Here is a 22,937-nt window from a genome sequence, read left to right on the forward strand (position 1 = left end):
GGTTGGTGCTCCTGCCTCACACCTGGCTCGTCTTCACGCTGTTCAAACCAAAGCGTTCAGAATCATTGGAATCTCCCGTGATGAAGCTAACTCCAAGGGCCTTTCACTCACTCACCGCAAGCAGGTTGGTGGTCTTTCCGCCTTCTACCGACTCCTCTCTGGCCTTGCCCCCCCCCCCCCCAGCTCTCTCTGGGCTCTGTCCCCCAAATATTCCTGCAGGTCGCACAAGATCTGCCTGCAACCCTCTTATAGTTAAACTGCCAAAATCAAGACTCTCTGCTCACTTTCTCTCCTTCATTTCTCTTTTCTCCCGCCTCTGGAACAAACTCCCTCACTCTCTTCAATCCCACTCCACCCTCCAGGTCTTTAAAACAGCTGTTCACCACCATCTCTTATCTTCCCCCATCCAAAACCTTGATCATTTCTACCCCCGCTAATTTCACCCCAAATCCACTTTTTTGAAATACCAACTTCTGTCCTGGAAGTCCTTGGTGTCCTTGTGTTTTATACTTCTCCCACCCCCCCCCCACCCCCCCCTCCCCAGCCCTCTCCCTCCCACACATCTCCCTGCTCTCAAATGTTGTGTTTGTGTGCTTCCCCTTCTCTCCCCATCTTGTCTTCCGCTCCCTCTTTTAATATATTTTGTTTGTCTGTTTGATTTGTTTGTGAAATAAATGTTAGCTCTTTCACGAGCCTCGATTCAGTATCCAAAAAAAAAAAAAAAAGGATGTGGGGCTGATAAGTATTCCTGAAGTGCTGAGCAATCTATAAATTGCTGAGAGCCCAACTTGACATTTCCTGCTGTTACAAATTAACTGTAAGCTTATAAATAGTTGAAAAAATAGGAATTTTAATGCATTTGATGGTTTCTTTATTTATTCTTACTGATTTACTAGTAGATGTTGACATTGTTTTGCTGTGATGTGATTTTGCATTTTGGATACTTGTGATTATTATAATGATTTTTTATTGTACTGTTTTATTCCTGTGGGGAAGGGGCATTATTTAGATTGAGGCCAGAGATGCCGTGTAAATTGGCATTTATTGAGATTGATTGATTTTGATTTTGATTGATTGAGAACTTATCCTGTTTTCCGTGCGTGTTTAAGATGAGTAATCGTCTAATCGATGCAAAACATTGGTCGTGAATCTCGAGGGGAAGTTGTGCTTTTGGAAACGCCTACGTTAAGGCATCTCATCTCGTGTTTTTCTCTGTAAATGTAGGTGGGCAGTGTGGGGGAGAACACATAGCATTCCCACACCAACAGAGGGAAGCGCAGGTAGTCCTTGATTTACACTCATTCTTTTTTTTCTTTTTCTTTTAATGGAAATCGCCCCAAACAAGGCACAGAGCCACTCCAGGTAAGGTGCTAAGAGTAGGTTTGAAAATGTTTAGGTGAAGGTGTGTATATGGTAGAATTGGTACATTTTCAGTGTGCTGATTTCATTTGTTTGTGTGAGGGTTGAAGCTCTTGAAGATGCCTGTAAGGTGGAATACTGTTATGGGTCCTGATTGTTGGGATAGAATCAGGCAAAAATCTTTTTGTTGTTGGGATAGATTTCTCTCCCAACCCCCTCCCCCCGCCTTCCCATGCCTCCTCCCTGTCATGTATGCAGTGCAAATGTTCACCGTTGTATCCCTACACCGGGACCGGGTTGTATCCCTACGCCAGAGCTCGGATGGCGCTGCTGTGAATCGGGCCTTGATCGGCAGAGTGAATAAACGCGTACGACAATTGATCGCAGTTTGTCGAGATACTTTACATGGCGACGAAGGTAAACATCTAGACCATGACATCTTTCGGCCATATCGATGAATTCGACCCTCATGAGGGGGATTTTGACACGTATTCTGAGCGGTTGTCTTTCTACTTCGAGGCGAACGGCATTGCGACCGAAGGCCGGATGAAGGCCGTCTTCCTGTCCGTTTGCGGAGGTGAGACGTTCACACTCGTTAAAAACCTGATTCGGCCTCGGACAATCCAAGAGCTCACGTATGCAGAGCTCAAGGCCGCTTTGAAGGAACATTGCAACCCATCTCCTTCAGTCATCCTGTGTCGGTTTAATTTTTACATGTGCAGACAGCAGCAAGGTCAGTCGATCGCAGACTTCATTGCACACCTCAAAAAACTGTCACATCTGTGTGAGTTTGGGGACACGATCGATGACATGCTTCGTGATTTGCTGGTGGTTGGCATGTCCGATGACCGCACTCGTAGACGCCTGCTTGCTGAGAGAAGACTGACGTTCCAAAATGCCAGAGACACCGCCATTTCCATGGAAAGTGCTGAACGCAACGCTACAAGCATCGGTGCCACTCGCTCGTCTGGTACCAGCCCTGCTGTGAATCGGTTGGATCATGTTCAGCCAAAACGTTGGAACAAGGCTCCTCGTCAGAAGCCAGTGCAGTCTCAAACCCACAACTGTTGTCCTGACTGCAACCGTTTTCGGTGCAACGGAAAGCACCCTCCGGAGACGTGTCGGTTCAAAGATGCCACCTGCCATTTCTGTTCGAAAACTGGCCATATTGCTCCAGCTTGCATCACTCGCAAATCGGGAAAAGGAAAAGCTGCTGACAAGATTCATCAGTTTATCGGTTCGGAGGAACCCGAGCTTGACCAGGTGAGCTCTGTTTCCGACAACTCAGAATCGTATGACCTGCTTCATATTGATTCTCACCATAGGCGGGACCCTCTTCTTGCCAATGTTGTCGTCAACAATCGACCATTGCAAATGGAGGTCGACACTGGTGCGGCCGTCTCGCTCATCAGCCATGCTGTTTTCACAAACCTGTGGAGTGATGCTGACCGACCCCATCTGAAACCTACTACCTATGGACTCTCCACCTATACAGGTGAGAAGATTGTTCCCTGCGGTACATGTGATGTCACGGTGGGCTACGATAACCGTGAGTTTCACCTACCCCTGATCGTCATTCCTGGAAAGGGCCCTTCCTTACTCGGCAGGAACTGGTTGAGCATAATTCGACTGAAGTGGGAAAGCATTCATCAACTCCGGGCAGCCAACGTTTCTCCTACCGCAGCATACACACTCAAAAATGTGCTGGATACGTACCCGGATGTCTTCAAGGATGAGCTTGGAACCTTGAAAGGACATACGGCTAAACTCAGGGTTGACCGGGATGCCAATCCTATATTTTGCAGGGCTCGCCCAGTCCCTTTCGCCCTGCGTGAGCGGATTGACAAGGAACTGGATCATCTTGAAAATCTGGGGATCATCGAGCAAATCCAGTATGCCGAATGGGCGGCGCCCATCGTTCCAGTCATAAAATCGGACCAGTCCATCCGCATATGTGGAGATTATAAAATGACCGTGAACAGGTGTTCTTCATTGGATAAATATCCAATCCCAAGGATCGAAGACCTCTATGCTCGTCTCACGGGAGGCAAGACTTTTACGAAACTCGATCTCAAATCCGCCTATCTACAGCTCTGCTTGGACGAGAATTCGAAACAGTATCTTACCATCAACACGCATCGTGGGTTGTATAGGTACCACCGACTTAGTTTTGGAGTGAAATCTGCACCTGGAATTTATCAGCGTGTCATGGACAGTTTGTTTGCCGCCGAACGCAACGTCGTTTGTTACCAGGATGATATTCTGGTTACTGGTCGTACGGACGCGGAACATCTACAGAACCTGGAGAGAGTTCTGAAGAAGATTTTGGACTCCGGCCTACGTTTGCGTCGAGACAAGTGCAAGTTTATGGTGCCATCAGTCACGTACCTGGGTCATACGATTGATGCCGAGGGTCTACACCCGACAGATGAGAAAGTCCGAGCTATCAAGGATGCTCCTTCTCCACGAGATGTGACCGAATTGAAGTCATACCTCGGTTTGCTTCAGTTCTATGGTCGTTACATCCCGAATGTGACCGACGTTTTGGGCCCCCTTTATCGGCTTTTGAGGAAAGGAGTCTCCTGGAGCTGGGGGTCTACTGAACAATCAGCATTCCAGACCTCTAAGGATCTGCTCAAATCGTCCAATGTTCTCGTTCATTTTGATCCAGAGAAGGATCTTGTGCTGACATGCGATGCCTGTCGGTATGGAGTGGGGAGTGTATTATCGCACGTGATGCCTGATGGTACGGAAAGACCGGTTGCATTTGCATCCAGAACGTTGACCCCGGCAGAGAAAAACTATTCCCAACTTGACAAGGAAGGATTGGGAATCGTTTTCGGCGTCGGCAAATTTCGCCAGTACCTTCTTGGACATCATTTCACGATTCGCACTGATCACAAGCCGCTGATCAGTCTGTTTGGTCCAACTAAGGCGACATCTGACACACTACCGCCCAGGATCATCCGCTGGTCCCTGTTTCTCGCTGCTTATGACTACACCATATGTTATAAGCCCGGTTCGTCTATCACAAATGCGGATGCCATGAGTCGGTTACCCCTTCCAGAATCCGTTGATGATTCGCCTACACCAGGATCCATTATCGCACTGATGGATCATCTGGAAGATTGTGCTGTCGATTCCGGCCAGATCCGCACTCATACTCGACGAGACCCCGTTCTGTCCAGAACTGTCCAGGCTGTACAGCTTGGATGGCATTTGCTACCTGAGGGTGACCCAGATTTTGCGGCTTTTAAAGCACGTAAAAACGAACTCAGCGTGGAAAATGGTTGCCTACTCTGGGGATGTCGTGTCGTGATCCCGAAAAATCTGCGTTCCAGGGTCATGGATGAAATCCATGACTGTCACCCCGGGATTGTGAAGATGAAGTCACTCGCCAGAAACTATGTGTGGTGGCCGAATCTTGATGCTGATATCGAACATCATGTTCGACATTGTTACCCCTGCCAGAGCACCCGGAATACACCTGCGAAAGCGCCACTGCATCCCTGGGAATGGCCCAGCGAACCGTGGCATCGCCTACATCTCGATTTATGCCGGGCCTATTAACGGCAGCATGATTCTAATAATTACGGACGCGCACACAAAATGGATTGATGCCTATGTGACGCGTGGTACTACGTCAGCCATTGTCATCGAAAGACTCAGACGCTGTTTCGCCACTCATGGTCTGCCCAGGATGATCGTGAGTGATAACGGTTCGTGTTTTTCCAGTACCGAGTTTGCCAAGTTCACACGTCGGAACGGCATCAAACATAAGTTTGTCAGCCCACATCACCAGGCTTCAAATGGCTTGGCCGAACGATCCGTGGGAATCATCAAATCCGGATTGCAGAAACTTCAGGAGGGAACCCTGGAAACAAAGCTGTCTCGTCTCCTGTTCAAATACCGCATCACGCCACAATCAACAACCGGTGCAGCTCCGTCTGAGTTATTGATGAAACGACACTTGAGATCGACACTTGACAATCTCAAACCAGACATATCATCAAATGTTTATCAGAGCCAGCTTAATCAAAAGTTGGTGCACGATAAGACGTCCAACAGTCGATGTATCAACATTGGAGATCCAGTGTTTGCCCGAAATTTTGGTGCAGGTGCGACGTGGCTACCGGGAGACATCATCGAGAAGCCAGGTCCACTGTCCAGTGTGATTCGCCTGCAGGATGGCCGCGAAATTCGTCGACATCAGGACCACATAACCTACCGTCACTGTGAGTCGATGGAGCCTGTAGCATCGTCACAGTCAGGACAACAGTTCGACCCGCCACTGCCGGAGATCGTCGTGGCCGCTTCAGCCGGCTCGGATGCCCCGAAAACCTCTGCAAACGCTACACCCTTCGTGGAGACCAAAGGAATCACCTCGGACTCTGTATCCACTGGTACACCGCGACCCAAAGGAATCACCTCGGACTCTGTATCCACTGGTACACCGCGACGCTCAATGCGTGAGAGAAAAGCACCTGACCGGTTGAATCTTTGAAGATGTTTTTTTTTTCACGTTGACACATGTTCTATTTTCACGTATTTTCATTATTCTCATAACCGTTTGCACACATATTTTCACATGTTTTGGAAATGTTGCTTTTGAAATGTCAATTCTGGAAATCTAGCACGTATTGCTCTTGGTAATTTTGGACTTAAAGGGGAGGATGTCATGTATGCAGTGCAAATGTTCACCGTTGTATCCCTACACCGGGACCGGGTTGTATCCCTACGCCAGAGCTCGGATGGCGCTGCTGTGAATCGGGCCTTGATCGGCAGAGTGAATAAACGCGTACGACAATTGATCGCAGTTTGTCGAGATACTTTACACTCCCCCCAAGCGCTCTCCCTCCCACAGATCTCCCGATGTCCCTGTTCTCTGCTGTTGTACTTGTGTGCTTCCCTCTCTCTCCCCATCTTGTCTCCCGCTCCTTTTAGTGTATGTTTTGTGTGTCCGGGTTTTTTTTTTTGTGATTGATGTTAGCTCTTACACGAGCCTCGATCTTGTATACAAAAAAAACAAACTTTTTTTTGCAGCGTACTTGATCTCATATGAGTCAAGAGAGACTACATTGGACAGGAATCCAAACTCATCGTTGATTTCCTTGTATGATTCAAGATGGTGCTCCAAGACACTGATTGGCTGATCAATGATTACAAGGACCACATCGGTGTTTAATTTCTGATATCTCAAAGGCTTCAGTTATTCACAAATAAGTTGCCAGTGATGTGTCAATGCAGAGAGACAGGTGTACAACTTTTGTACAATGTCGAAGAATCTGAAGACCACTCGGGCTGCGTTCAGCGGCACTTTTCCACACAAGGTTGAGTGAGTCAGCTGCACATTCTATAAATGTTGCGGATGGGCATTTCTCCTTGATGATAGTTTAGACACTGATTTATTTCCCACTCATCTGCCCCTGCATGGGCACACTCTTCGCTTGGACCCTGGGTGACCGCACCAATCACACCACCCCCTTAGTCCAGTCCGTCACTGCTCGTAAAGCCATTCGTTTGGACATTAAAATGGACATGGTGAAGCAAATTGAGTGTTTGGTGGATATTAACCATGCACGCTCGGCTTACCTCCCTCGACTGAAGGAAATTACTCGTAATGCCACCAAAATAATGTCGAGTTCCTCATCGTCTCGGTAACCGCTCCATATCCATCCGAACCTCCCAGGCCTGGACACTCGCTTTGTACCACAGATTTTGGTGAGTACCGTACGCATTTACAGTACAGTCAGACCTCGACATTTGCGAACCCCACGTATTCGCGGTTCATAACATGTGACCCGCTTCTACATTCACGCTTCGCATATTCACGGTTAAAAAACACAAAAAAAGTTTTATTTTTATTTTTTTACACATCAGGACTGATCTCCTATATCCACCGCCGCTGATATGAATTCATCCTGGAAATTCTTCCACAGAAACCTGCTCTCTCTCATGCACCTATTCATCCCATCTCTTCAATGATCTTCCCATCCTCCCGCTCTTGGTACTCTGAATCCTGTGGTGAGACAGTCGCTTTAAAACAACTTGCATTCTCCTCCTGAAATGCAAATCCAACTGCAGACAACCTCGGATCATTCCACAAAGCTCGCAACAAGTGTGTCCTACTCTCTGGAGAGCCAGAAAACGACATCTGTCCAATCTCAAGAATGAGCTTTCAAACTTGTCCATTACATTCCGTTTTTTGGGAACGCATTTCAAGCATAAATTGAGGAGTCCCTGACGTTGATTCCTCCCAGCTGCTGTCTCTGTCAGCATGGATGGAGGCAGAGAATATTGAAAACCTTGGGGTGGAGGAGACTGGTTGGGAGTCTTGAAACAGAGATTGGTTAGGGCCTGGGGGTAGGAATTGGTATAAACATCAGGCCTCGCCCTCTTAAATTGCAGTTGGCTGATTTACCAGAGCTTTTGCATAGCATGCTGGGAGTATTTCAGACGTTGGTCCAATATCTGTTAAAGCAACGGTCTATTTGTCAATGTCAGCCCCATGGTGTGCCGTTGGGTCAATCAAGACTATTACATTGGGCCATTGGCTGTGCTGACATATCTAATATTAATTCAACGTCATTAATATAAATATTAATTCCTCGTCATATTAATTAAATGTCGAATATTAATTCGACATGTCAGTGCTGACATGTCGTGGGGTGACCCTCCTCCATCCTCTTCCTCCTGATCCTCCTCCTTTCCTTACTCCTCATCTTCCACCACCACGCCCAACTAGCACACACAGTAGTAAGAGTCGGTCCAATATCAACCACATAGCGGAAAAGTGTTGGGATAATTCAGCCTTCCTCTTCCTCCTTCCTTTTCTCCCTTTCTTTCTTTATCCTTTCCCTTCCTCCTCCCTTTCTGAATCGGACCACTTTCACTAGCTCCTCAGCCCTTTCTCGGCCACCTTTGTCTTCCTCTTCCTCGCCATCTCATCTCGTTTTCCTTCTCCTCTTCTTCCTTTCTTTGCACACATTCATATTTCTTGTACTTAAGGATTCCAACTACTTGCTTCATTTTTAATGCCACCGCCGACGAAGTTGCCAGAGACATTATGTTTTCAGGTTGTCTGTCCGTCCATCCATGATAGGTTTTCGTTACCGCGATAACTTGAGAACGGCCAAAGGTATCTGAGTCAAACTTGGTAGAGGTATGTATAATGATGTAAAGATGAACTGATTAGATTTTGGGGGCACGAGGTCAAAGGTCAGAGGTCATGTTAGGTAAAAATTCTGTTACCATAATAACTTGTGAACCAGCGATTGGATTTTGACTAGAGTTAGTAGAAGTATGTATTATGATGCAAAGATGAACTGATTTGATTTTGGGGCCAAGAGGTCAAAGGTCAGAGTTTGTAATAGGTTTTCGTTACCACAATAACTTAAGAGTGGCTGAAGGGAACCAAGTTATACTTGGTACAAGAATGTATAATGATGCAAAGATGAACTGATTAGATTATGGAGGTCAAAGGTCAGAAGTCCTGTTTGGTAAAAAAAATTATGTTACTGCGCTACCTGTGAACCAGTGATGGGATTTTGATCATACTTGGTATGAGTATATATAGTGATGAAAAGATGAACCGATTAGATTTCTGCGTCAAAAGGTCAGAGGTCATGTCAGGTAAAAATGTGATACTTGAGAAGAACTGAAGGGATTTAAATCAAACTTGGTTCAAGTTTGTATGATGATGCAATAATGTGGGCGGAGACATATCGGTCGACAATACAACGGCCAAGAGTGTCGTTCTCGTTGTTTATTTGTTTTTTTTTAAGGGACACCCTTTCCCTGATGAAAAATAATTAGGTGGCCTACCTGCACAACATTAAGTTAACATAGATGAATAAGATATGTATGTATTTGTTTGTTTCCCCAGGTTGACGAAGCCCCTTACATTCTCTGATTGCATCGGAGATGAGCTTCCTTATGGCTGGGAACAGGCATATGATGATCAGGTTGGAGTGTATTACATGGATCATATCAACAGTGAGTACAATCAGGTTGTCCAAATGTGTTATAATATTGGAGAGCAAGGGCAGTTGAGAGATCCCATAATAATTGGCAACAAGCACCCGGTTGTGGATTGCAGCCTTTTAAATGTTTGATGATGCAAAAATTGCAGTGAAACAACTGGGTAGTGCCAAATAGCTTCGGAGAAGGGATAATTTAATTAGATTAGCTACATACTTCCTATTATGTGCTAAGATTAGCTATTGTGTCAAATCACAGATACCACGTGTTTAGTAGCCCCTCGTCAGCTCATTTATCCTTCTGTAATTTCAATATTTCATTTATCCTTCTTCTCTACCCCAATGTTTCACATGAGTATCACGTATGACACATACTGTGACTTGCGTCCACATGCGCTGGGCATCTATAGGAGATCGGGGTAGCGCTCATCACGCTCCACATGATTGTTTTTTTTTTATCTCCACCAATCACACTGTGACTTCTGGTTTTGTTTGTATTGGTGGGAACAATGTTCTGGATGGCAGAAAGGTTTAGACTTCAGTAAATCAAGAATATTGATGTTGAAGTCTGGAGCGAAATTTAACCTGAGAGTACGACATGGCAGTGATGGGCCAAATGGCCGCCTTTCCTTATTTGAGATCAGTGTTTTGGTTTTCAGACGTCCAAGCACAAATGCATACAGATAATTGCCTTGTAGGATGGTGGGGGTTGTGCCCATAATCTGACCCTGGGTACCCCCTGCCCCCAGCATGTATGCAAAATTTAGTGGAGATTGGCCCAGCCAGTTTTTTCCCGTGATTTTCAAACCTACACAAACATAAACAGAATTTATTTGTGGGGGAGGGGGTAGTTTAAAACCTTTGCCGGATTCTGAAATGCCGACATACAAAATTTGAGGCTTCCATGTGCTACGGGTTCAGCCGTGAAAAAATAGTGTATGGACACACAAACACTTGAAAATATTTACAAGATATATTGTACACCGCACCTTTCCTATGCCATCTCCAGGCATTGCAAATCGTCATTGCTGGGCACCGAAGGGGGCTCGGCAGTGACGCACGCTGAAAGGGAGTACTCAGTTTTCACTCTGGTTGTTTGTTGTACACCGCACCTTTCCTATGCCATCTCCAGGCATTGCATAACGTCATGTTAGGAGATCTCGCGAGATCTTGGAGACGGTGGCAGGGGTTTTCGACGGTCCACACGGTCTCCACGTTTTTCAAAGTTAAGTCTGTTCACAATTGTATTTTGTCGAAACTGTATTTATCTTTCGGTGTGTGAACTTATAGTGTGCACCTTGGAAGTTTCTCGGTGTTTATCTTTCATAAATTAATCGTTTGTTTGCCGCGTCGCGAGCAAGGCCTTGCAGCCTCAGGCTTCCCCCGTCGAAGGTTGTTCCTTCCTTCGCTGTTTTGCGAGCTTTTTTGATTTCCCCTTCTCCACCAAGCTTCACCAAACATCTACTATTTGTCTAACGTTGTAACCCCCACACCCCCCCCAAAAACAAACAAAAAAACAAACAAAAAAAACTTTTATTTCCCTTTCTCCTTGTGTGCTTTTGCCTCTGCCCACGTGCGCTGTCTCGCCCCACCCCTATTTTCCCTTTGCCTTCCACCTTTTGCCCTGTTCAAGTGACTCGTGGTCGTCGCTCTAGGCTTCCTCTCCCCATTGGTATTTTTGTGAATATAAGATTGTTCTTCACAGTTCTGTTTAAATATGTTTCAACTATTCCCTTCAGTGTTTTATTCAGTGGTTTATTACAACACGCTGTTTTTCTTCTTATTTAAAAGGCTCCTTTCAATTTCCTCTTCAACTCATTCCATTTCAAAAAAATATTCAATCTCTTATGATTCCAAATCACTCCATGCTCTAAATTCTCATTCATTCCATCCCTCCTCCATCGTTCTTAAACGAATCGCTAACTTGAAAATCACAACAAACCCAATTTGTTATATATGTTCATCTTTCATTAATCATCCACTTTCTAAACTCCCCCCTTGCCCCACCCCTTCAAATCTCCCCCCCAACCATCCCTCCCAAATTCTCCGTCCTCCCACCTCCTTCTCAAAGCTGCCTCCTCCCCACTTCGTCTCCATTCTATGTCATACCTCCACCTCCCCCAACCTTCTACTTTCCTCTGCCCACCCCCCCCCCCCCCTCAAACAAACTCTCACTGTGCCTCATTCCATCACCATCAAACCTTTCGTCCTCCTCATCCTTCCCTTTCTTGTAACTCTTCTGTAATCTCTGACACACTATCAACTGCTCTTCCTACATCCCCGTCTCACCCTTCATCTGACCCTACCCCTCCCCTCCCATGTCCTGCACCCGATGCTTCCCCTCTCTCCTCACTAACGGTATGGACCTCAAACATCCGGGGCCTTCGCTCAAACCTGATTGATCTCTCCATTCAGGTTGCTTCTGAAAATCCAGACTTGATCTGCTTAACAGAAACTTTCCTCCTTCAAGATGTCTCTGATTCCTTAATATCTCTTCCTGGTTACTCCCTCCTCCGGTATGATAGACCTGAGCCTCGTCCTGGTGGTGGGGTGGCTATCTTTATCAAAAACTCTCTTCCTCACTCTCCCTGCACTGCCCTCTCTCCACCCCACCCACAGGAGTACCTCTGGCTACGGCTTCCTCTCCGCTCCCACCTTTTGTTCATATGTGTTCTGTACCGTCCTCCAAACAGTGATGACTCAATTTACATTTCTCTGTCGGACAACATGGACCAACTTCTATCAACTCATCCAAACTCTCTCTTCCTCATATGTGGCGACTTCAGCTGTCATCATGCCAGCTGGCTAGGTGTGGGTTCATCTCTCACCAGCCATGGCACCTCAGCAAAGGACTTCTGCGACTCATTGGGACTGACACAATCTGTCAATTTCCCGACCCGGATCTCAGTCAATGGAGTATCTTCTCTTCTGGACTTGGTTATGACTAACTTCCCTGAAAATGTCTGCTGCTCTTCTTCTGCTCCAATCGGTTCTTCTGATCATGTGCTTGTTAAAGTGGACATCTCACTGGCCATTCTCAGAGAGCCTCCTCAGCGCCGACGAGTCTGGCATTTCACTCAGGCCGACTGGCACGGTCTGCAAGCAGCCATCAATCAACTGGACTGGTCTCCCATCTCTAATGCCTCTGACATCAATTCTTCCTGGGAATTCTTCCAAAGCAAACTGCTCTCTCTCATGCACAGATTTATCCCATCTTGTCTTCAGTTGTCTTACCCTTCCTCCCGTCCATGGTACACTGAATCTTGTGGTGAGGCAGTTGCCCTGAAACAACTTGCCTTTGCGTCTTGGAAGGCAAATCCAACTGAAGGCAATCTCAGTTCCTTCCACCAAGCTCGAAACAAGTGTGTTTCTACCCTCAGGAGTGCCAGGAAGCACTATCTCTCCACACTCAAGATTGAACTCTCAAACCTGTCTCCTTCCTCCAAATCCTGGTGGCGTCTGGTCAAATCGGTTTCTGGTGTTTGTTCCCCCTCCATCCCCTCCCTTACCTCAAATGGCTACACAGTTGACACCGCACGTGACAAAGCCGAATGCCTTAACTCTGTGTTTGCCTCAAAATCTTGTGTCCCAAACCCATCTCTCTCTGTTCCCACCTTTCCCAGTCGAACCCAACTGCTCCTGGACTCTGTGTCCTTCTCTCCTGACAAGGTGGAGAAGTTTTTATCAAACCTCGACTCTGATTCTGCAACTGGACCAGATGGCATCAGCCCTCGGGTCCTAAAATCCTGTTTTGCCGCTCTATCTCACCCTCTCTCTGTTCTTTTCACCCTCTCTTTTGCTCAAGGTCATCTGCCAGCATCTTGGAAATCAGCAAACATTACCGCTTTACACAAAAAAGGTGCAAAAACAGATCCTTGCAACTACAGACCAATCAGCCTGCTCCCAATTATCAGCAAAGTCATGGAATCCATCATTGCTTCGGATATCAAATCCTTCCTCTTCTCCAATGGCTTGATCTCTGATCATCAATTTGGATTCAGACCAGGTCATTCTACTCTGGACATGTTGCTTCTGCTGTCTCAACAATGGATGGAGGTCCTCAATGCCAAACAGGAAATCAGAGCTGTCTCACTTGACATATCACGTGCCTTCGATACGGTCTGGCACCCAGCTCTGCTCACCAAACTCACCTCCTGTGGCATTCAGGGAAATCTCCACTCATGGCTTGCGGATTTCCTCTCTGGTCGAAGGCAACGTGTGGCCCTGAATGGATTTCTCTCATCTTCCCTTCCTGTTCTGGCTGGAGTTCCCCAAGGTAGTGTTCTGGGCCCTGTGCTATTTCTGGTCTTCATCAATGATCTATCCGACTCTCTGGAAAATCCTCTCTATCTCTTTGCTGATGACTCCACTATCTGCCGCTCCATTCCTCATCCCTCAGATCGGCAGTCTGCAGCCTCCTCACTCTCTGCAGACCTGGACAAAATCACAGACTGGTCAAACAAGTGGAACATGTCTTTCAATCCTGACAAATCTCACACTCTTACAATGTCTCTCCGAAAGGACCGACTGGAAAACCCTCCCATCTACTTTCTCAACAATCCTCTCCAAGAAGTTCTGTCGCTCAAGCTTTTGGGTCTCACTATCTGCCATGATCTTTCTTGGGAAAACCACATTTCCAAGCTGGCCTCCAAAGCCAGTCGCCGACTGGGCATCCTCCGTCGTGCGAAGTCCTTCCTTGGCACACCTGAGCTCCTCACCACATACAAGGCTTTCATCCGCAGCTCAATGGAATACTGTTCCCCCCTCTGGGCTGGTGCTCCTGCCTCACACCTTGCTCGGCTTCACGCTGTTGAGGCCAAAGCTTTCAGAATCATTGGAATCTCCTGCGATGTAGTCAACTCCGAGGGCCTTTCACTCACTCACTGCAGTCAGGTTGGTGGTCTTTCTGTCTTCTCCAGACTCCTCTCCAGCCTTGCTCCCCCAGCTCTCTCTGTGCTCTGTCCCCCCAATATTCCTTCAGGTCGCACAAGATCTGCCTGCAACCCTCTTATGGTTAAACTGCCACAGTCTAGGCTCTCTATTCACCTTCACTCTTTCATTCTCCTTTTCTCCCGCCTCTGGAACAAACTCCCCCACTCCCTTCAATCCCACTCCTCCGTCCAGGTCTTTAAAACAGCTGTTCACCACCATCTCTTATCTTCCCCCATCGAAAACCTTGATCTTTTCTACCCCCGGTAATTCACCCCAGAGTCCTTGCAGTGTTCATATGTTTTATTCCTCTCCCACCTCCCCCCAAGTCCTCCCGATGTCCCTGCTCTCAAATGTTGTGTTTGTGTCCTTCCCCCTCTCTCCCCATCTTGTCTGCCGCTCCCCTTGTTTTTTGTGTTTTGTGTGTCGGTTTGTCTTTTTGTGTGATTAATGTCAGCTCTTTCACGAGCCTCGATCTTGTATACAAAAAAAATAAAAATAATAAAAATTGCTGGGCACCGAAGGGGGCTCGGCAGTGACGCACGCTGAAAGGGAGTACTCAGTTTTCACTCTGGTTGTTTGTTTGTTTTCTTGTTTGTTTGTCCGGACGATATCTCAGCCATCCTTTGAGCTAGGAAGCTGAAATTTCGGCACAGTAGTGAGCAAGTCCTTTGTCAAAAACAGTCTTTTTTGTTTTTTGAATAATCAATTAATTGAGGAGTTATTTAATTATTAGCGATTAATTAAGTGCTTATTTAATTAATTAAATTTCCTTTCTCTTCTGACCATTAACTCAGGCACCTTTTCAGTTAGGAAGCTGATATTTGGACATGCCAATGACCAGGTGATTTGGCTGCAAAGGCTATTTTTGATTTATCAATTAATCAATCAATTAATCGATTAATTATTTAATTATTCGATTAATGACTAAAAAATTTTTTTTTTTAAGTTACAGATTCTGATGAAATGGTGGTGGTTTATGTGTTCTCTGACCGAATTGATTAATAATTTAATTTTTTAATTATTATTATTTATTTATTTTCATTATTAATCATTTATTTATTTTCTTTCTCATTTGGCCAATATCTCAGGCTCCTTTTGAGCTCGGAAGCTAATATTTGGACATGAGTGACTAAGTGATGTGGCTATCAAGGATATTTTTGATTTATTGATTAATCAATTAATCAATTAATCGATTAATTATTTAATTATTCGATTAATTACTAAAAAAAAAAAAATTTCAGTTACAGATTCTGATGAAATGGTGGTGGTTTATGTGTTCTGTGACCGAATTGATTAATAATTTAATTTTTTAATGATTATTATTTATTTATTTTCATTATTAATCTATTTATTTTCTTTCTCATTTGGCCAATATCTCAGGCACCTTTTCAGCTGGGAAGCTAATATTTGGACATGACAGTGACCAAGTGATGTGGCTATCAAGGATAGTTTTGATTTATTGATTAATCATTTAATCGATTAATTACTTATTGATTAATCAATTAATTATTTAATTTTTTATTAATGACTTATTTGATTAAATTTCTATAAGATACATTTTCGGATGAAGCACTAGTGGTTTTGTTATGGTATTAGCCAATTGATTAAGAAAATATTTTGTGATAATCTTTTATTGATTTTAATTATACAATTAATCAATCAATTAATGTGCACCTCTCCCTCCCAATGTTGGGCTAGCCCTGGTGTTGGGCTAGCGGCTAGGGTGCCGGCTTAGGATCCTAGGATCCTGGGTTCGAATCCCGGTCGATCGCTGAATTAACACCAGGGGGGTTGACTCAGCCTGTCATCCTTCCGAGGTCGGCTAATTGAGTACCAGTTCACTGGTAATTCCCTGCTTGTCGTTAAAGGCGGCAAAAAGGGTTGGCGTCAGGAAAGGCATCCGGCTGTAAAACATTGCTTCAAAAAGGGGACCAAACAACAACAACCACGGTTCCCGAAAAAGGCCAACCCCCGCTTTGCGGGGAAAAATGGCCTCTAAAGGTGGTTTGTTTCTCCCTCCCAATGCAGCCTCTATGACCTGCACTGCGGTATTGCCGGGCGCCAGAGGCGCCCCGGCAATGCCGCGCTGTAGGATATTTAATTATTTGGCATGGGGGCGGTGTGCTTTGAATGTATGTGTACTTGTTTGTTTTCTTTCTTTCTTTCTTGTTTGTTTGTTTGTTTGTTTGTCTGGGCGACATCTCAGCCATCCTTTGAGGTAGGAAGCTGAAATTTCGGCACAATAGTGAGCAAGTCCTTTGTCAAAAACGGTATTTTTTGTTTTTTGATTAATCAATTAATTGAGGAGTTATTTAATTATTAGCGATTAATGAAGTACTTATTTGATTAATCAAATTTCCTTTCTCTGCTGACCATCAACTCGGGCACCTTTCGAGTTAGGAAGCTGATATTTGGACATGCCAATGACCAGGTGATTTGGCTGCAACGGCTATTTTTGATTTATTAATTAATCAATTAATCAATTAATCGATTAATTATTTAATTACTCGATTAATGACTAAAATTTTTTTTTTTTTAAAGTTACAGATTCTGATGAAATGGTGGTGGTTTATGTGTTCTCTGACCGAATTGATTAATAATTTAATTTTTTTATGATTATTATTTTTTTATTTTCATTATTAATCATTTATTTATTTCTTTCTCATTTGGCCAATATCTCAGGCATCTTTTGAGCTCGGAAGCTAATATTTGGACATGAGTGACCAAGTGATGTGGCTATCAAGGATATTTTTGATTTATTGATTCATCAATTAATCAATTAATCGAGTAATTATTTAATTATTCGATTAATTACTAAAAATTTTATTTATTTATTTCAGTTACAGATTCTGATGAAATGGTGGTGGTTTATGTGTTCTGTGACCGAATTGATTAATAATTTAATTTTTTCATGATTACTATTTATTTATTTTCATTATTAATCATTTATTTATTTTCTTTCTCATTTGGCCAATATCTCGGGCACCTTTTGAGCTGGGAAGCTAATATTTTGACATGAGTGACCAAGTGATGTGGCTATCAAGGATATTTTTGATTTATTGGTTAATCATTTAATTGATTAATTATTTATTGATTAATCGATTAATTATTTATTGATTAATCAATTGATTATTTAATTTTTTATTAATGATTTATTTAATTAAATTTCTAAAAGATACGTCTTCGGATGAAGCACTAGTGGTTTAGTTATGCTATTAGCCAATTGATTAAGAAAATATGTTGTGATAATCTTTTATTGATTTTAATTATGCAATTAATCAATCAATTAGTGTACACCTCTCCCTCCCAATGCAGCCTCTATGAGCTGCACTGCGGTATTGCTGGGTGGTGGAGGTGCCCCGGCAATGCCGCGCTGTAGGATATCTATTTATTTGGCATGGGGGCGGTGTACTTTGAATGTATCTGTACTTGTTTGTTTTCTTTCTTTCTTTCTTGTTTGTTTGTTTGTTTGTCCGGGCGATATCTCAGCCATCCTTTGAGCTAGGAAGCTGAAATTTCGGCACAATAGTGAGCAAGTGCTTTGTCAAAAACAGTATTTTTTGTTTTTTGATTAATCAATTAATTGAGGAGTTATTTAATTATTGGCGATTAATTCAGTACTTATTTAATTAATCAAATTTCCTTTCTCTTCTGACCATTAACTCAGGCACCTTTTGAGTTCGGAAGCTGATATTTGGACATGCCAATGACCAGGTGATTTGGCTGCAAAGGCTATTTTTTATTTATTAATTAATCAATTAATCAATTAATCAATTAATTATTTAATTATTCGATTAATGACAAAAATTTTTTTTTTTTAAGTTACAGATTCTGATGAAATGGTGGTGGTTTATGTGTTCTATGACCGAATTGATTAATAATTTAATTTTTTAATCATTATTATTTATTGATTTTCATTATTAATCATTTATTTATTTTCTTTCTCATTTGGCCAATATCTCAGGCACCTTTTGAGCTCGGAAGCTAATATTTGGACATGACAGTGACCAAGTGATGTGGCTATCAAGGATATTTTTGATTTATTGATTCATTAATTAATCAATTAATCGATTAATTATTTAATTATTCGATTAATTACTTTAAAAAAAAAAAGTTACAGATTCTGATGAAATGGTGGTGGTTTATGTGTTCTGTGACCGAATTGATTAATAATTTAATTTTTTAATGATTATTATTTATTTATTTTCATTATTAATCATTTCTTTATTTTCTTTCTCATTTGGCCAATATCTCAGGCACCTTTTGAGCTGGGAAGCTAATATTTGGACATGACGGTGACCAAGTGATGTGGCTATCAAGGATATTTTTTATTTATTGATTAATCATTTAATGATTAATTATTTAATTATTCGATGAATGACCTAATTAATTAATTTTTTAAGTTACAGATTCGGATGAAATGGTGGTGGTTCAAATAACAGAATTTATCAATTTATTGATAAATCATTTAATCGATTAATTATTTATTGATTAATCGATTAATTATTTATTGATTAATCAATTAATTATTTAATTTTTTATAAATGACCTATTTAATTAAATTTCTAAAAGATACATCTTCGGATGAAGCACTAGTGGTTTACTTATGCTATTAGCCAATTGATTAAGAAAATATTTTGTGATAATCTTTTATTTATACAATTAATCGATCAATTAGTGTACACCTCTCTCTCCCAATGCAGCCTCTATGAGCTTTTTTTTGCGGTATTGCCGGGCGCCGGGGGCGCCCCGGCAATGCCGCGCTGTAGGATATTTAATTATTTGGCATGGGGGCGGTGTACTTTGTCTGTAAATATTTTCAAGTGTTTGTGTGTTTATATATGCACATATACAATTTAGAAAATTTTAATATGCATCCTGCCTGGCTCAGTTGCAGTCTGCAAAAAACAAACAAACAGAAGCACTCGCTGCATAAAGCAATGTTCGCTGCAACACTGACTAGCATCAGTCAGCCTACTAGTAGGCTTTAAAAGTCTTTAATTCGGGTTTCTGAGCTCCAATAATCGCATTGGTTACATGCTGTGTATGTGTGACAGATACACATGAGACATACATCTGCATCATGAATACGAAAGAAAGGGGAGGGGGAGGAGGGTGGGTTCTCATCCCTCACCATGCACATTTCATTGTGCGTGTCATGTGTGTATCCATAGGTAATGAATAATACTTAATTGAAGATTAATATATACGGTACTGGGAGAATTCCAAAATACAAAATCCCATCTTTGTTTAAAAAAACTTTTTGCTATGTAACCAGAAACTACTTTTTTGTTTCCTTTGATAGAGCTGAATGAGAATTTTGCACTCAAATATTAAATTACAATTTATCATAATCCCCATTCCTTAATAATCTGTTCTGCATTATACAAATAAACAAGTAATTATGTGGACAGAAGCCTTTATCTTAGGATTTGGAGTCCAGAAACACAACCTAACACCTGCAGATATGATCGTTTGCCTTGTTTGCCAGATAAGTCACATTCCTTTGCATTGGCATTGGTGTGGTAGCTGAGATTAGCAAAGCATGGCATGACAGCAATGCAGGTCTGCTTGAACTTTGAGTCACAGGCAATAATAAAAAGCTACAAATATGAAAGCTTTCTTTTCTCTTTTTGAAACCAATATATATATATATATATATATACTGTATATCTATATATATATATATATCTATCTATATATATATATCTATCTATATATATATATCTATATCTATATATATATATATATGTATATATATATATATGTATGTATGTATGTATGTATACGTATATAAGTATGTCCGTTTGAGTATTTGTGGGTACCCGCGAAATGTCCGTTTGTTTGTTTGTTTGTTTGTGAACCTTCTCCTCTGAACTCCCAAGGTTAATCAGCTTGAAACTTTAAAGAGACATCTTTTACCACCCTGCACCTAAATAGGGGTTTTAAAACGGTTATTTTCTCACAATTCATAACTTAAAACCATCCGAGCCGACACCTGTCGCCAGGGTTGATCTACATAGACAAATCTTTATAAAAAGGCCCAATTTTATCGGATTTAAACACGGATATCAATATAATTAGTTTGATGGTGAGCTCCGATTATCAAATATGTTATCATATGTGAGAAACAACTCTTAATTAAGACGTTACCATGATCGGCAAGTCGGCAAAGAAGGAGTCACGTAACCTCTCAAATGCGCTAATTATTCAAAAACCGCAAGATAGTACAAACACAACCTATACATCGTTTTAAAGGTAATTTTACTGCTCACCTAACATCACTCTCAAGTGTGAAAAAATAGTTTGTCGAAAAAAGGACCCATGTGACGCCAACTCCAAACCGGCACTTGACAACGGGTGAACCTCCAACGATTACCTCATGGCTCGCCCTCACATCAAGGTGAGTTATTTTGCTCTTTGTTTTGGGATCATACTGCTTTGAGTTCCCAAGGTTAATCACAACGAAACTTTCTACCATCAGATTTTTAACCATGATATACCTGAATAGGGGTTTTATACCTTAATGAGGAGGTCATTTGGCCCGTTATTGCCGTGTTGCATTCCCGAGTTAACTTATTTACGAACACAAGGTATTTTTTTTAACTAAAGCTTCACTCCCTTTTACACTATATATATATATATATACAGTGGAACCTTGACTTACGAGTGCACCAACTTACGAGTTTTCCGAGATACGAGCCGTCGCTCGGGCGGTTTATTGCTTTGAGATGCGAGCCGAGATCTGAGTTACGAGCTTTCGCCACCCGCCACCAGGTGGGTTCCGGTCACGTGGTTATCTTGCCGTGCAAGTACAGTATCTCTGCCGTATATCGCTGCATTTTTGTTTTCGCATGTTGGTTATTTTGGAAAATTTCTTAGTTTTAACCATGGGTCCTAAGAAATTGAGTGCCAAGGGAAGAGAGGATGATGTGCTTGGATATAAAACACGCAATCGTCGAAAAACGTGAGCGAGGTGTGCGTGTTGTCGACTTGGTGAGGCGGATGTGAAGGCAGCTGAAGATTTTATTATAACTGAGAAGAAGAAGAGGATGATGTGCTTGGATATAAAACACGCAATCGTCGAAAAACATGAGCGAGGTGTGCGTGTTGTCGACTTGGTGAGGCGGATGTGAAGGCAGCTGAAGATTTTATTATAACTTTTGCCGAACTGATAGAAGCCGAACGATACATCCCCCAGCAAATCTTCAACTGTGACGAGACAGGGCTCTTCTGGAAAAAGATGCCGAGGAGGACGTATATAACGGCAGAGGAGAAGAGCATGCCAGGCCACAACTTGTTCAGAGTGCCGGCGATAGCTCGCCTTCTCTTTGTGGAAAACACGGTGAGATCCTTAACATCCAACAACTAATGGGACGCAAACGGGGCGCCCAGTTTAGCGGTACACACATTGATGAATCACCCTGCCTGTGATTCACCCATGACAGGTTATAGCTGGGTCGGGATTCAAACCCAGGCTGGACAGTTTAGAGTCAAGTGTGCGTACCTCCAGTCCAGGCCATCCTGCCAACTTGTATGCTGCATACAGGTGAAATATAAAGCGCGAGATATTTTTATATATACTGTATATTAAAAAAAAAATTGGTGTGGTTTTTGGCGGGCTGGAACGGATTAATAGCATTTCAATGCATTTTAATGGGGAAATTTAATTTGAGAAACGAGCAAATTGAGTTACGAGCTCGGTCACAGAACGAATTAAACTCGTAAGTCAAGGTTCCACTGTATATACAGTATATATTTTTTTAACACTATATACAGGGTGTCTTAACACCTTAGCCCTCCCCCCCCCCCCTCCCCCCCTGCCCAGCCCAGCGTAGGAGAGGTAGGGAGAAACCACGAATAGGGGAAAAAAGCTTTATTATTCGACATCTCATGTGCACAGTTTCAAAGCTTTGCTTCAATATTTGGTGTGCCCGATCGCCCGCCGACCGAACTGCCTCAAAACGCGTGGGGTAGGATTCCAAGAGAGACACAAACAAGTCATGATCGAACTCCATTTCTTCGAGGACGTTCGTCAAAGCAGTGAGAAGCTCTTCCCTGGTGTTCTGGAGGCGTTGTTCAACTCTGTCCTTGAGTATCGCCCCCAAATGTTCACAGGCGTTGAGGTCAGGCGATGCTCCTGGCCACTCATCGTTTCCGAAAAAATCGACCTTGTTCGCCTTCAGAAGATTTTGGGTCGCCAGTGCGCTTATGCACGGGGCTCGGTCATGCGGAAACGTGGTCTCCTTGATGCTGAGGACATTTTCTGGGTTCCGTAAGAACGGAATAACATGGCGGGTCAGCACAACTCCGTCTCGGAGGTATTTGCCGTCCCATGATTGTCCTTGCCCTTTGATGACCCACATCAGTCTTTTCGCTGTGAACATCAAGAAGATGCCAACGCACCGTGCTGTCTTCGATTTCTCTCGAATCTTGAGTTCTTGTGGAATGTCATCATTGTGAAGAGCCCAAATTCTGTCGTTTTGGAAGTTGGGACGTCGAGCCTCATAAATGAAAAATTCATCAGAAGGGGCCAGGAAAAGAAAATCTTCAGAGGTCCACTTGCTCAAAAACTCACAAAACCACATTCGATCCTCGACGTTCTTCTCCGTCAGCTTCGGTGCTGGAATTTGGTGAAAAGCCTTTGCGCCAATGGACTGAAGGAAC

General features: G+C 43.1%; 2 protein-coding genes across 2 annotated transcripts in view; one reads left to right on the forward strand and one right to left on the reverse strand.

Moving 5' to 3' along the window:
• Window positions 1-22,937, reverse strand: part of LOC144888467 (uncharacterized) — a 790,732-nt gene that overhangs the window by 468,945 nt on the left and 298,850 nt on the right. The gene's annotated exons all lie outside the window — the stretch shown is intronic.
• LOC137437540 (protein WWC2) overlaps window positions 1-22,937 on the forward strand; it is a gene marked incomplete in the record, with an annotated part of 166,311 nt that overhangs the window by 46,028 nt on the left and 97,346 nt on the right. Inside the window, 1 exon segment of the mRNA XM_068131946.2 lies at window positions 9,245-9,354. Within this exon segment, the coding sequence (XP_067988047.2) occupies window positions 9,245-9,354 (110 nt within the window).

The sequence above is a fragment of the Myxine glutinosa genome, chromosome 12, assembly GCF_964187855.1.
Source record: "Myxine glutinosa chromosome 12, kmMyxGlut1.1, whole genome shotgun sequence".
NCBI lineage: Eukaryota > Metazoa > Chordata > Myxini > Myxiniformes > Myxinidae > Myxine > Myxine glutinosa.